At 36.9% G+C, this 13,566-nt stretch overlaps 1 protein-coding gene across 1 annotated transcript in view; it reads left to right on the forward strand.

Moving 5' to 3' along the window:
- Nucleotides 1-1,116: 1,116 nt before the first annotated feature.
- The window catches only part of Evi5 (ecotropic viral integration site 5), a 51,619-nt gene continuing 39,169 nt past the window's right edge, over nt 1,117-13,566 (forward strand). Inside the window, exons 1-2 of the mRNA XM_034983936.2 lie at nt 1,117-1,216; nt 10,814-10,871. Coding sequence (XP_034839827.1) covers nt 10,817-10,871 — 55 coding nt within the window. The 5' untranslated portion in view covers nt 1,117-1,216; nt 10,814-10,816. The remainder of the gene's footprint in view (nt 1,217-10,813; nt 10,872-13,566) is intronic.

Consider the following 13,566-nt stretch of genomic DNA (forward strand, 5'->3'; position numbering starts at 1 on the left):
AGTGAGTGACTATATCAAGTGGGGTATCATATGAAAGATCTTCACCTGTACATTCTAAAACAGATTTTTATGCATCATAGTTTTTGAATTATCGTGCAAAATGTTGGAAAAATACGACTGTAGTACGGAACCCTCATTGCGCGAGCCTGACTCGCACTTGGCCGGTTTTTGTGTGTGATGTAACTACAAATTCATGGTTTTCAGATTTTTCCCCGAATGTCTGCTATAAGACCTACCTAGCTGCCAAATTTCAAGATTCTAGGTCAACAGGAAGTACGCTGTAGGTTTCTTGACATGCCGACAGACAGACAGACAGACAACAAAGTGATCCTATAAGGGTTCCGTTTTTCCTTTTGAGTTACGGAGCCCTAAAAGTATAAAACACCATTCATATCGTTTCACACTTGTTTAATTAGTCTTAAAATATTATAAAATAAAAAGACGAAACGTGCGAATTATTAAAATAGTGTTTATTGTACTATGGCAAGCAATCAGCATAAAGTGTAAAGTATCAAAATCGCTTATTCCTAAGCCCTAACGGGGATACAATTAATAACCATAATTATGTATTCTGACAATTAAACTATTTTTTTTGAAATTTGCCGCTATTTCTCATTCAAGCTGACTCAACCATTGATGTTGGAAGGCTACCCCCTCTATTATATTCTGTGGACTCAACAGCTTTGCTTTGCGACCTCAGTTAGCTTGGATGAATAATTATACGACTCTCTTCACTCTACCACTATTGTGATTGTGGTCCGTAGACGGAGTAAAATCAGTCTACGGCACTATGGTGTGGTCTGTCAAAACTGCTGCCATCTTGTGGGAACGTTAGAATGTTTGGATATTTGCTACTTCTATTTTTTTACACAGATGTCACTCCTCACTAAAAGTTAGAAAGTTTTAATAAGGTTATAATATAATTTAGAAAGACTAAATACCTACTAAATGGTTTCACAATAAAATAATTGTTTTTGTGCCTTTCTATAGATTTATAAATTTTATTGTTAATCTATGTCTTGGCAGTTCATTTCTCTATGACAATAATTGACATTATTTGACACTATTCTGTGATTATTTATCTTGTATTTATGTACTCTATGGTATGTTCAGAATTCTGCCAGCTGGGCGGATCCAATATTTTTAATTTTTTAAGTGAAAGAAGTGAAAAGTAGTGTTCTCGATACCTCAAAATTCCGTACATAAACAACAGGATGTAAGTATTCATTTGAATATCACGCTTATAATTTTTTTTATGTGATCGACAGGTATTTTCTCGTTACACGAAGTTAGTTGCGAAAGTAACAGTACCTTGTTAGAAATTTATTCCAACGCTCTTGTTGGAATCAATTTCTAATGGTATTGAGCATAAGGTAAGGTTGAGGTAAGAACTGAGTAGGCTAAGCACCTAAATATTAAGTTCAATCCCCTGACGAAACTAAACAAAATATAATATTTTAATACTAAACATTCCTTATAATTTTTTTAGTACAAACAATTCGTTTTATTGTGTGGTAATAAAGTGGAACTAAAATTAACCACATTTAATATTTAAAAAATGCATAGGTAGGGTTTTTGCTAATACAATAACCATGTTAATAATAGGGGCTATTTCGAATTTAGTACCTATATAAAATTAATGATAATGTGTTAGTATGATTCATGAACCTCTACATTCTCTGTTTACCAGACTTCAACCTTTTTACTACTCAATGTATGTGAAAGCTTGCAAATATGATATAAAACAATTTTGATCCTTGCATTATTTGTGTATACTAGCTAAGATTTGTGTAAAGCTAAAACCGATTAATGAGAAATAATTGATTTCAAAGAACAAACTCTTAATTATTGAAGTTCCATTATGATACTTAATAATAATAATATCGCTGGTGATACATTTCTGTGGAGCCTAGCCCACACCATGAGGTTTCCTCCTGCGATCATTCCCCAGTTTGCTCTCAGTTTGACATTTTGGTTACTCCATGTACTCAATATAATACGCTGTGATAGCCTAGTGGTTAGGACGTCCGCCTTCTAAAAGGAGGTCGGGGATTCGATCACGGGCACGCACCTCTAACTTTTCGGAGTTATGTGCGTTTTAAGTAGTTAAATATCGCTAGCTTTAACAGTAAAGGAAAATATCATGAGGAAACCTGCGTGCCTGAGAGTTCTCCATAATTTTCTCTAGGGAATGTGAAGTGTACCAATCTGCACATGACCAGGTTGGTAGATTATGGCAAAACCCTTCTCACTCTGAGAGACCAGTGCTCTGCAGTGTGCCGATGGGTTGATCATGGTGATGTAGTCAATATTGTTGAATTTTGTATTTAAGGTCTATGTTATATAGAATAATGACCTTGCACCAGAAAGTGCAGTGTTGAAAGATCCACTCCACTCAGTGGATAAATGATATATTTTAATGACTTGCAAAGAGCCGCTGGGTTCAGATGGCGCAAGACTCGCATCTGGAAGACTCTACAAGAGACCTATGACAAGCAGTGGACATCTATGAGCTATGTCGGTTACTCTAGTTCACCTACGGATCTCCTCATTTCTGATTTGATCACGTAGAGAAACTCCAAGCATAGCTCTCTCCATCGCCCGCTGAGTGTCTCTGAGCTTTCTTATGAGGCCCATAGTAAGTGACCATGGTAACTATGGGCCTCCATAAATCTATGTGTATGAATTAGCACCTGACATTGACAGATAATGTGTAGTGCCGTTTCCTCATCCTCTTGACAGAGCCTATACACTTATCCATATCTTGGAGCTTGAGATTGTACAAATGTCTGTCCAATCCACAATACCCCGTTAATTCCCGCACTAAAGTGCATAAATTATTCCTACTTAGCGCTAGTACTTCCGAGGCAGCCTTCTTGTTGAAGGCTCTGGAGTGGTTTATTCCTGGGAGATTCCTCCACTCTGAATGAGTGTGTCGTAATAGCAGTAGGTTAACAGGGTAAGTTGTGCCAGGCTTTTGAGAATGTTGGTCTGTCCCATAATATAAGTATTCATTTCGACGTTCAGTTCACGAGATAAATGGGCGAGCCAAGTAGCGCCTGTGTTTATTCAAAACTGGAACTCAAAAATTTATTCTTTGAATACACCAATTGTTTTATCATCATTATCATCTGAATTCACCCCGGGGCTACTACTAAGGGGCTCCTCTCAGAATAAGAAGGGTTAAAGCCATAGTCCATCACGCTGGCCAAGTGTGGATTGGCAGACTGCAGATATCTTTCAGGACATTATGGAGAGGCATATGTTTTACTTCAATGTTAAAACAAGTGAGATTTGATTGCTTAAAATTCATATAACTCCAAAAAGGTAGAGGTGCATGCCGGGGAACTGTGGATCCTCTGAATAGTTGTTCAAACAAACTACAAAAGAATTGAAAGAGGTGTGCAGTTTGTGCTGGGCAGTAACTAGTTAATATTGAAATCATATTGACCTTTAGATCTCAATACTTGGTTAGCGTGCAATAGTGTAATTAATTTGTTAACACAATATATACCTATCACAGTCTCTATTATGAGCATAAATGTAAAATCTATTAATTAATTTACTAACTAAATTAACCAACACTTTCAAATTCAACCAAGAAAAACTTCTTTGTTAATTGTATTTAAATTACTTAAACTATATTATATAAGTACTGAGAATTGAGATTTTTTTCCAAGTATTAATTACAAACGTCAGTTTTCAATATTTAATCTATTTATTATCAATTTGTTAATAAATCATTTTTAACAACATCATTGTTGTTTTACCCTAAACAAATTTTTAATTATTAATACTAAGCATGGTTCTCTTCTCAGACTGAGAAAGATTTAGCTATAGTCTACCAGGTCTGAATTGGCAGACTTCACACACCTTTGAAAATATTATAGAGAACTCTCAGGCAAACCCATGTCTTTCTTCACCGTAAAACCAAGTGACATTTAATTGCTTATAACGCAAATAACTCCGAAAAGTTAGAGATACCTCCGTGAGGAGGTGCCCTAGATTGAACCTTCGACCTCCCAAGAGAGCGGCCCGCGGACGTCTTAACCACTAGACTATCACGGCTCTATTGCTTCCGTGCAACAACGACATTGTGTAGACTGTAATTAATACAAAGCCCTGCTGAGTGCTGACAGCATGTCAAAAAAGTGGTAGAGGCATTCCACTAACAAATCAGAACGAACGGTAATATTACGTTGGTAGGAAGGTTGCGTGATCAGTACCAAAGAATAACAGAGCCAGGCGTGCGGAAATACGTACCTATCAGAGAAAAAGCTATGCCACACGAAAAATTAATTGGTCGGAACGAGATGGACATAGTTTTCGCATCCGAGTGTGAGAGAGATGGAGCGTGGTTTTAGGTCGATGTACTCGCCGTGTTATGACTGCGATCTCTATAGACGAGATGTGACGGTAACTGTGGTAATTAAGGCATATTCTGTTCTTCTGAAAATAATCTCTATTTATAAGAGGGCGCTTTTTAATTGAAAAGGTAGTTACTGCTAGAAATCCAAGTAATGGCCAGAAACTTATATATAATCTTCTATTCTAATGCGAATTCGTGTCTGTCTGTCTGTCTGCACATCTGTTAAACCGATTTTGACTAAATTTTGTACAGAGATAGCTTGCATCCCGGGGAAGGTACATAGGCTACATTTATTCCGGAATATCAAAGAGTTTTCACGGGATTTTTGAAGACCTAAATCTAGGCGGACGAAGTTGTGGGTATAATCTACTTGGTACAGAGATAGCTTGTATCCTGGCGACAGATCTGTTTCTCAAGCTATATTTTTCACCCATAAGAGGGCAACCTTAGCGTACGATACCGCAGGCCGCAGGCATGTGCTAGTTCGACTAGTCTGAAATGTAGGTGAAATCTATATATATAAAATTCAAAGTCCTTACTGACTGACTGACTGACTGACTGACATACATCAGCGCACAGCCTAAACCACTGGTCCTAGAGACATGAAATTTTGAGGGTGTATTCTTTGTAAAGACTAGGTATCCCCTAAGAAAGGATTTTTTGGAATTCCACCCCTAAGTGGGTTAAAAAGGGGACGAAAGTTTGTCTGAAAGTCCGCCATTTTTAAAGTTACATTGATGAAAATTGGTATTTAAGCTTTCGGTCAAAAATAAAAAATACGTATTTCATGATTTTTGGAAATTCTACTATCAAGGGGGTTAAAAAGGGGACTAAAGTTTGTATGAAAGTCCGTCATTTTTCAAGTTATTTGTATGAAAATTGGTATTTCGGTACGGTCACAAATGAAGAAATACGTGTTTCACAATTTTTGGAAATTCAAAACCCACCTCGATTTTCTTAATTCCACCCGAGCGAAGCCGGGCGGGTCAGCTAGTATTGCACGAAATGATAATCCTACATTTTATTGCACTTGCGATATCATTAGTTGCAAATTGCAATCAATACCGACTATACACCTTATCGCTTAGCGAATGTTTATTTTTGTTATGCATGTGTAAATTGTTGAGGTTTTATTTCCTTTTTTTTAAAATGCGAGTTAGGCTTGCGCTTGACGACAAATCATGCTTAGTATAAATAAACCGGCCAATGCGAGTCGGGCTCGCGCAACGAGGGTTCCGTACTACAGTCGTATTTTTTTGACATTTTGTGTTAAAACTAAAATGCATAAAACTATTCAAAACTGTGATGCATAAAAATAAATAAAAATCGTTTTTAGAATGCACAGGAAGCCCTTTCATATGATACCCCACTTGATATAGTTATCTTACTTTGAAAATTGAAAGTACTAATTATTAAAGCCTATGTGGAATCTCTTTGATTTCCCGGGATAAAAAGTAGCCTATGTCACTCTCGAGGTCTGCAAAAAATCACGGCGATCCGTTGCGACGTGATTGCAGGACAAAGCAAAAAAGCAACAAACGAACAAACCAACAAACCAACAGACAAACACACTTACACATTTATAATATGGGTACTGATTGAATCTATAAGCTTTTTGCTTTTTTAAACTACCAAGTATAACCAGTGAGTATGTATTTCCATAATAAAATACGTGTAGTTCGCGACAGGTCGAGATAGCCATCCGGGTATGAGGCGGGGGGACGCTCCGTACATCTACACATTACTCGCACTATCCTACACCGGGCTAGCGTGTCGATTTTCATCTTTCGACCGAAATTCAAAATCTGTTTCCAAATCCATAAGATTTAGAGGAAGCCTGATTTTCAGTGATTGGGAAATAATTGCTTGATCTCAACATACTTTTGACTTAGACTTTTATACTGTGTTCTATTCAATCCTAGTGCTCCTCCTTAAATTAATTTGTAGTAGGTAATTAGGTAGGTAGGTTAGGTAGGTAGTTCAAGCTATAGGCATAGCTTTAAAAGTCAATTATCGCTTAGAAGTTTATTATTTCATCTACAAGGCAAACGAGTGTGACCCGTCGAGTCGATGATGGCAACTAGTATATGAGTCACACTACCCACGTGGTGCTGCCCTCGGTATAAACGCACAAAAACGCTACACACTTGTTTGTATTGTGTCCGGCATCAGAGTTTTACCATTTATAACAGTATCTTAAATTTGTTTTTCTTAATCAGTTCCTACATACTCTCTACGTCGTATTTCTCATTGCTGCTTGTCATGACTCGTAAAGCCTTTCCATTAATCACATAATGGTAGGGACTTTTAGGCATAGGTAACCATACGATGAGCTCCCAGATTTTTCCGTGTGTGAACAGGATTTTTTTAAAGAATATTAGCCTTAGTTAAATGACTAATATTCCCCTTTCCTCTCCAACTAAGCGTCAGGCTTGTGCTAGGAGTAGGTACGACAATAGTGCAACGGGCGGGGTTTGAACCGTCGACCTTTCGGTTTTCAGTCCACTGCTTTACCGGTTGAGCTATTGAGGCTATAAATTCGTTCGTAGAATAGTAAAAATTTATTCATAGGCTTATCAATATGTGATATTTATCCGATATAAGAGTTGTGCTTAGCATAAAAACAACAAGATATTAAAACGCTGAAAAATTATATTAAAATTGTTTTTCTGCCGCTTTGTATATTTTAATGTTGTAGTATATTTATATTTATGAACTCAACATTTTCTCCTCTTTCATTTGACACCCCACTAGATTTGATTCGATAGCAAAAAAAAAAGTTTGAAACCCCACTTTTTTGGGTGCAATATCCGCCATATTGATTTTGTTAATTTAAAATGTAGCCTTTGTCATCCGGACCATAACAACAAATCAATTTGCATCTCATTCATCAAAATCGGCCCAGTAGTTTAGCCGCTACAGTGGAACACACATAAATACAAACCCACATACATACATAGACTGCCAAAATCATAACTCTTCCTTTTCGCTTTGCCGTAGTCGGGTAAAAAAGAATCGATACATAATTAACATAAAAAGAGAAGCCCTGACTCACTCACTGACTGACTCATCAATGCCCAGACCCAAACGTTTGGACCTAGAAAGCTGAAATTTGACACAAAAATTTACTTTATAATATAGACAAGGAATAAAGCCAGATCTTTTGAAATTCCCGCAGGATAGGGAATACGGGAATCTATGTTTTAGTTTTTTGAAGTTACGGGCGGTCGCTACAGATATTAATCAAAATTCAAAGTCAAATTAAATCCAAATCCACGTTCGTCTTATAAATTACTAGCGACCCGCCCCGGCTTCGCATGGGTGCAACGTAGATACTAATGTGGTGTCAGATATTTACTCGTGTGGATATAATATAGGCACCGCGGTACCGCCGCGCCGCGCGCCGCCTCCGTCTCGTTAGTTTTAATCTTACGCTATTTCATATTATTTTGATTTTGTGATATCTCGTAAGATATTATTCTAAATTAAATGATGTAAAGGGCAATTTTGGTCTAAATTAAATATTACAGATGATTAACTATTTTGTCTTGATAAGAATTAATAGTATGTCAGTAAAAACACCCTCGAAAGTAAGGCTTTGTTTCAGATCACATTTGAAAATCATAAAATCGAGTATTGTGAGCCATCCTTCAAAGATACATGTATGCTATCGCGGACTTATTTGTAGAACTTTTCAAGAGAAACAATTTCACCATATATTGTTTTCGTGTAACTTTTACCATTTAGGCAGCGCACGCCTCGGAAACTCAAAATGAGAGGATATTTTCCAACCTAATTAACATTATTTCAATTTCCCTAGGGATCTCTAATTTTTGATAATTATAATCCTATAAACCTTCCTCTTGAATCACTCTATCTACTGGTGAAAACTGCATTAAAATCCGTTGCGTAGTTCAAAAGATCTACGCGTTCATACATACATACAGACGCAGGAAGCGACTTTATTTTATACTATATAGAGATATTCTGTGGTCATATACCTTTAAGTTACCTATACGGCTATATCTAACTTTGATGGTGAAGTTTTGATCGCAGTTAGTCATCATCTTGCAAAAATACATTTTAAAAGTAGGTATAACTCTCGCATAATAATACAAACTTGCTATCCATCTTAGCGCTATCTTAGATTCTATTTTTTTTTTTAATTCAAATACAAGACGTTACCCCTTGACTGCAGTCTCACCTAGTGGTAATTAATGGTCCTTTAAGGTCAGGTCCTGACAAGTTTATTAAACTTACTTCAGGGTTCCCGACACAAAATTGTAAACCGATATAGTTGGTGTATAGATAGTACTAGATATAGTTTAAGATGGTGCATCTCTGATACTTAACTGATTTTGAAATCTTATATTGATAATGCATCATCGTAATGACCTCTGAAATTATATTAATCCAACAAAACTCGGTAATAAGTCCCGCAAATTGTTATTGCGCTGGAACCATGTCTCATTAACATCAGCTCGAAACTTCAGTCAAGTGCTGACGTCACTAAAATGGCGGCCACGCGCATTAGCAATTTTCGGGACTTATATTGACAAAAGTTAGTATTGGTAAATTGCACAGTAATGAATTGAAAGTTGAAAGTAACATAACGTGCTAATTGATTATTTCTTCCACGCGAAATATCAGAACAATTAAATAGCGCCGCGTGGCGGTCAATCATCATTTGTCGTAAAGGCTAATTAATATTTCCCAAACCTTTTATGCTTCAGAACTGTGGATGTCATGACCTAATATTATGTCCGGCAAGTAGTTGGAATCAGTCTTTGATGTCAGTCATATATTTATTTTCATTTACAACTGCAAACCATATTATTAATTAAAAGTCATCGTTTGCCGATGGGTGACAAAATTCGATATAGTCCGGGTACAAAATGAGTCAATCCAATCTCCACAAGGCAAACATTTTAAGTTCTCACTCGCCATCTCTATGTGTCAACTGTCATGTCAAAAGTACCGTTCACCTATAAAATACTTAACCTTCATGACAGTTGACAAATAAAGTATCGCCTTGTATAGATTGGCCATTAGAGTTTGTATCGAATTTTGTCATGGCGAGACTATCGCCGCTAGTCTGTCATCCATGGAGATGGTGCCTTAGTATACCTACTGTACACCGTACTTATATGACAGCTTGAACCGTGATCGTGGACCAGTGGGTGTTTGAGGAAGGATTCGGACCGCGGAGCACGCGGGGATCTGCGTTTTTGTAAACGTCTGCCCCAGAAAGTGGAGAAAGACTCAAAGGGACAAGGAAAGGATAGAAAGAATTTGTAGGGAGTCAGGGAGAGGGAGGAAAGAGCCACCGAACAAGTACCGAATGGGCGCCCTCCCGCGTTTCGGCCCATATAACCGCGAGGTTGGTGGGGCAATGGGTGGTGGTGGGTTGTACACCATATATGAGTCGCTTTATACAGCAAAAGGTTAATGTCAACCTTCAAGTTCAAACCCACATATCAACAAAGAGAAACGCCTAAACAAATACACGAGTATAGTTGAGTATTTATTCATTTGGGTTACGTCGCCCAAAGAACAGGGAATTGTCGTACCACCGTATTTTTCGCAGCCATGAAATAATAAATAAATAAATTTAATTAATCAATTAAAGCCATGAAATAAATAAATTTAATATTTTCAGATAGAGCTTATTGTCAAACCCGGTACGAGATTACTGAGTTAGTTACCGGGTGATTTAGTTCACTGAATAGGTTTTGCCTTGCCACTGAAATTGCCTTGCAATGCAGACGTTCTTTGCGAGCTGTCAGGCATTTAACATTCAAATTAGGTGCAAAAAGTACTCGAAAGCAGAAAATCACTCTCTCTTTTCATTTTACGTTTAAATTATTATTGCAGTACGCGGCCGAAAGTAATGTACACCGACCATTAGAAAGAGATAGCAGATTTGTAGAGCGGTGTCCCAGTCGTTGAGACCGACAAAACGTCATATAGGTATGGGTGACAGAGACAACGCTCTACAAAGTCGAAATGTCATTCTGAAGGCCGATGTACATTACTTTCGGCCGCGTACTGTATTTTAGAGCTGTAATATTATATTGATGAAGTTGTGTCATGATTGCAATAGTTTACTTAGATCTATTTAGTACTTTCAGAACTCTAAATATTGGAGACTAGCTGATGCCCGCGACTTCGTCCGCGTGGAATTAGGTATTTTAAAATCCCGTGGGAACTTTTTGATTTTCCGGGGTAAAGTAGCCTATGTCACTCTCCAGGTCTTTATCTATAATTCTATACCCATGCACAAATCACGTCAATCCGTTGCACCGTTGCGACGTGATTATAGGACAAACCAGGTAGGTAGCTATGATAGGTTATATATGTGGAAATGGTGGAAACTAAAAATGTAACTTCAGCTGTGAAAATAACTGTAATTACTGTTTACAATTCTGTTTTTCTTTTTTTCAGTTAATGTTCGAGTCGGTGCCGACCGTGACGTTTACACCGACTTTTACTCTAATTAAAGGTAAGTTATTCTTTAAGTGGGATAATTATTATGAATTATTATTTGCTCGCTTTTCAATTGTACTTATATTGTAACATATTGAAGTCAATGCATTCTTATATTGTACTGTCGGTCTGTTAACCTATTTTCAGTGCACCATTTTTTAGGGTTCCGTAGTTAACTAGAACCTGCATAGTTTCGCCGTGCCCGTCTGTCTTGCTGTAATTTGGCATGAGTATATGTTAATGAGTAAAAACCTACTTATTAAATTGGAGTCGAATAAATTTCATTAGGTAAAAGCTACATGAAGTTGTTCGTTGTGTAGTCCGCATATTTTGACAGAACTACGGGACCCTACACTGCGCGTGCCGCACGCACTTGACCGTTTTTGGTATTGTAAACCTATTTTTAATATACAACTGTTTTTTCAAAGTTCGGTGCCTTGATGCATTGATTTCTTTTGTTGGTTTGATTTTGTCGTGTTGTGTCGTTTGCGCTTCTATTATTCTCAAATACATTTGAAATTATTTCACTGTTTGATGCTTAAACGGTTATACATACTATAGAGACTACAGGAACCGATGTATAATTATTATAGTAAGAATTAGTAAATTGGAGCCAAGTGAAGTGGTCACTAACAATAAAACTTGCAGAGGTCAGCTTTGGCAAGTCCCTTGCACTGTGTGAACATCCGTAACATGTTTGTGTACTGAAATTTAAAAAAATACTTATTTATGTGTATTTACACAGTAACAGTTACTTGCCAGAGCTTACTGCAAGTTTATTGCTAATGGATACCTTTAGCTAATTGAATATTAATTTATTATACACTTCAACTTGCTATCTCTAGATTCTCCTTTTTAAAATAATAATTGAAGTTTAACACTTCTTTCTATAACAACAATACAAAATAAGTAAAGTATGTAGTATCCGCGTGCTTACACGATTTGGGACAATTCATAACTGAAAGTATAAAAATTTCTTGAGGTTGAACACCTAGTTCACTAAGCTACTTTTCATACTTACTTATCTACACATGAGTCGGAGCGGTTAAATTGTACACATAAAAATGTAAAGCATACGCAATTTAATAGTTAATAATATAAGTAAAAGTACGAACAAGATAAGTCCAGACCGACTTGATCCATATCCGAGAACACTCAAGAACATCAAGATGTGTCTAAAATAGCCCTCGACTCGAGTGTATTGAATCTTTTATAAATAAAGAGGTTCAGAACACGGTATTTTGGTACCTTTGACTTCATATAACTTTAGGTTTGTGACCTCAATCTTATATTTTGTACTAGATGATGCCTGCGACTTCGTCCGCGTGGATGTAGGTTTTTTAAAAATTCCGTGGGAACTCTTTAATTTTCCGGGATAAAAAGTAGCCTATGTCCTTCACCGGGATGTGAGCTAACTTTGCATCGAAATTGTTTAAACTGTTGGGCCGTGAAAAGCTAGCAGACAGACAGACGGACAGATAGGCAGACAGACAGACACACTTTCGCATTTATATTTTTATGGATATTTCGATATGGGCCTACATACAGAAACATCTATACTAATCACTACCCATATTAGAAATGCGAAAGTTGTTGTTGGTTTGTCAGTCACGCCGTAACGGAGCAAAGGATCGACGTGATTTTTTGCTTGGATATATTTAATTACCTGGAGAGTAACATAGGCTACTTTTATCCCGGAGTATTATGCACATCGATAAGTGCAACAAAAATGCATTCTAATTATGAGACATTTCACCGCGATCATTAGCCTCATTTGGTGACAGAAGAGCTGGCTTATTTTATGCGCAACGGATCAGCCTGGCTGTCCAGCGCGGAAATGCAGTATTCTTGGCACCATTCCACGCGGGCATTATTTGTAAAGTAATTAGATAAGGCTAACTTAATGTTTAACTGAAATATTTTCTATTGATTGGTTCCAAATTAAAAGATTGGTTTCATTGGATATTCTTAACGATTTTTGCACCTCAGAGAAGTCCTTCAGTCAGACTAGACGTGCTTGCGAATATTTTATTCAAAGCGTAGCCGTAAAAAACGACCACGTTTTTTCACCAGCAATAATCATGCTGCTGGGGAAAACCTTTTCAGCAAAATAATTATTTTAATAGGCCGCAACACAGACGAGTTGAGAGTTAAATTCATTCCGGCCACATAGGCAAACAATTAAAGAATAAATGTAACACGAAATAACTTCACAACGAAGTATGAAAGTATTATTTTATTTGATTACAAGTTAGCTCTTGACTGCGATCTCACCAGGGAAGATAATATAGCAGATTTATTAAACTCATCGATTCTTATCAATACTACAAAGCTAAATCGCTTAGTGGCATAGCTTTGCCGGTAGGGTGGTATAGAAACGGTCGAAGTCTCCCATCACACCAGATCAGAAACAATTTCGAAACTATAAAGTCCCGAATTGCTCCTCATTCAAAATTAAAAATAAACTTGGAAATCAAAATGAACTATGCAGCGATGAAGGCATTGTAATAATAGTACATACAGTACCTTTATTGAGTGCTAATTATGAAAACGTCCAGAGGTTTGAGCTGTGCGTTAATAGATCAGTCAGTCAGTTAGTCAGCTTTTCCTTTTATATATATAAATATAAATATATATATATATATATAAGGAGATAAAGTTTGTAAGTTTATTTGTTGGGGGTAATCTCTGGAAATACTGAACCGATTTTG

Source organism: Maniola hyperantus, chromosome Z (assembly GCF_902806685.2).
Source record: "Maniola hyperantus chromosome Z, iAphHyp1.2, whole genome shotgun sequence".
In the NCBI taxonomy this organism is placed as follows: Eukaryota; Metazoa; Arthropoda; class Insecta; order Lepidoptera; family Nymphalidae; genus Maniola; species Maniola hyperantus.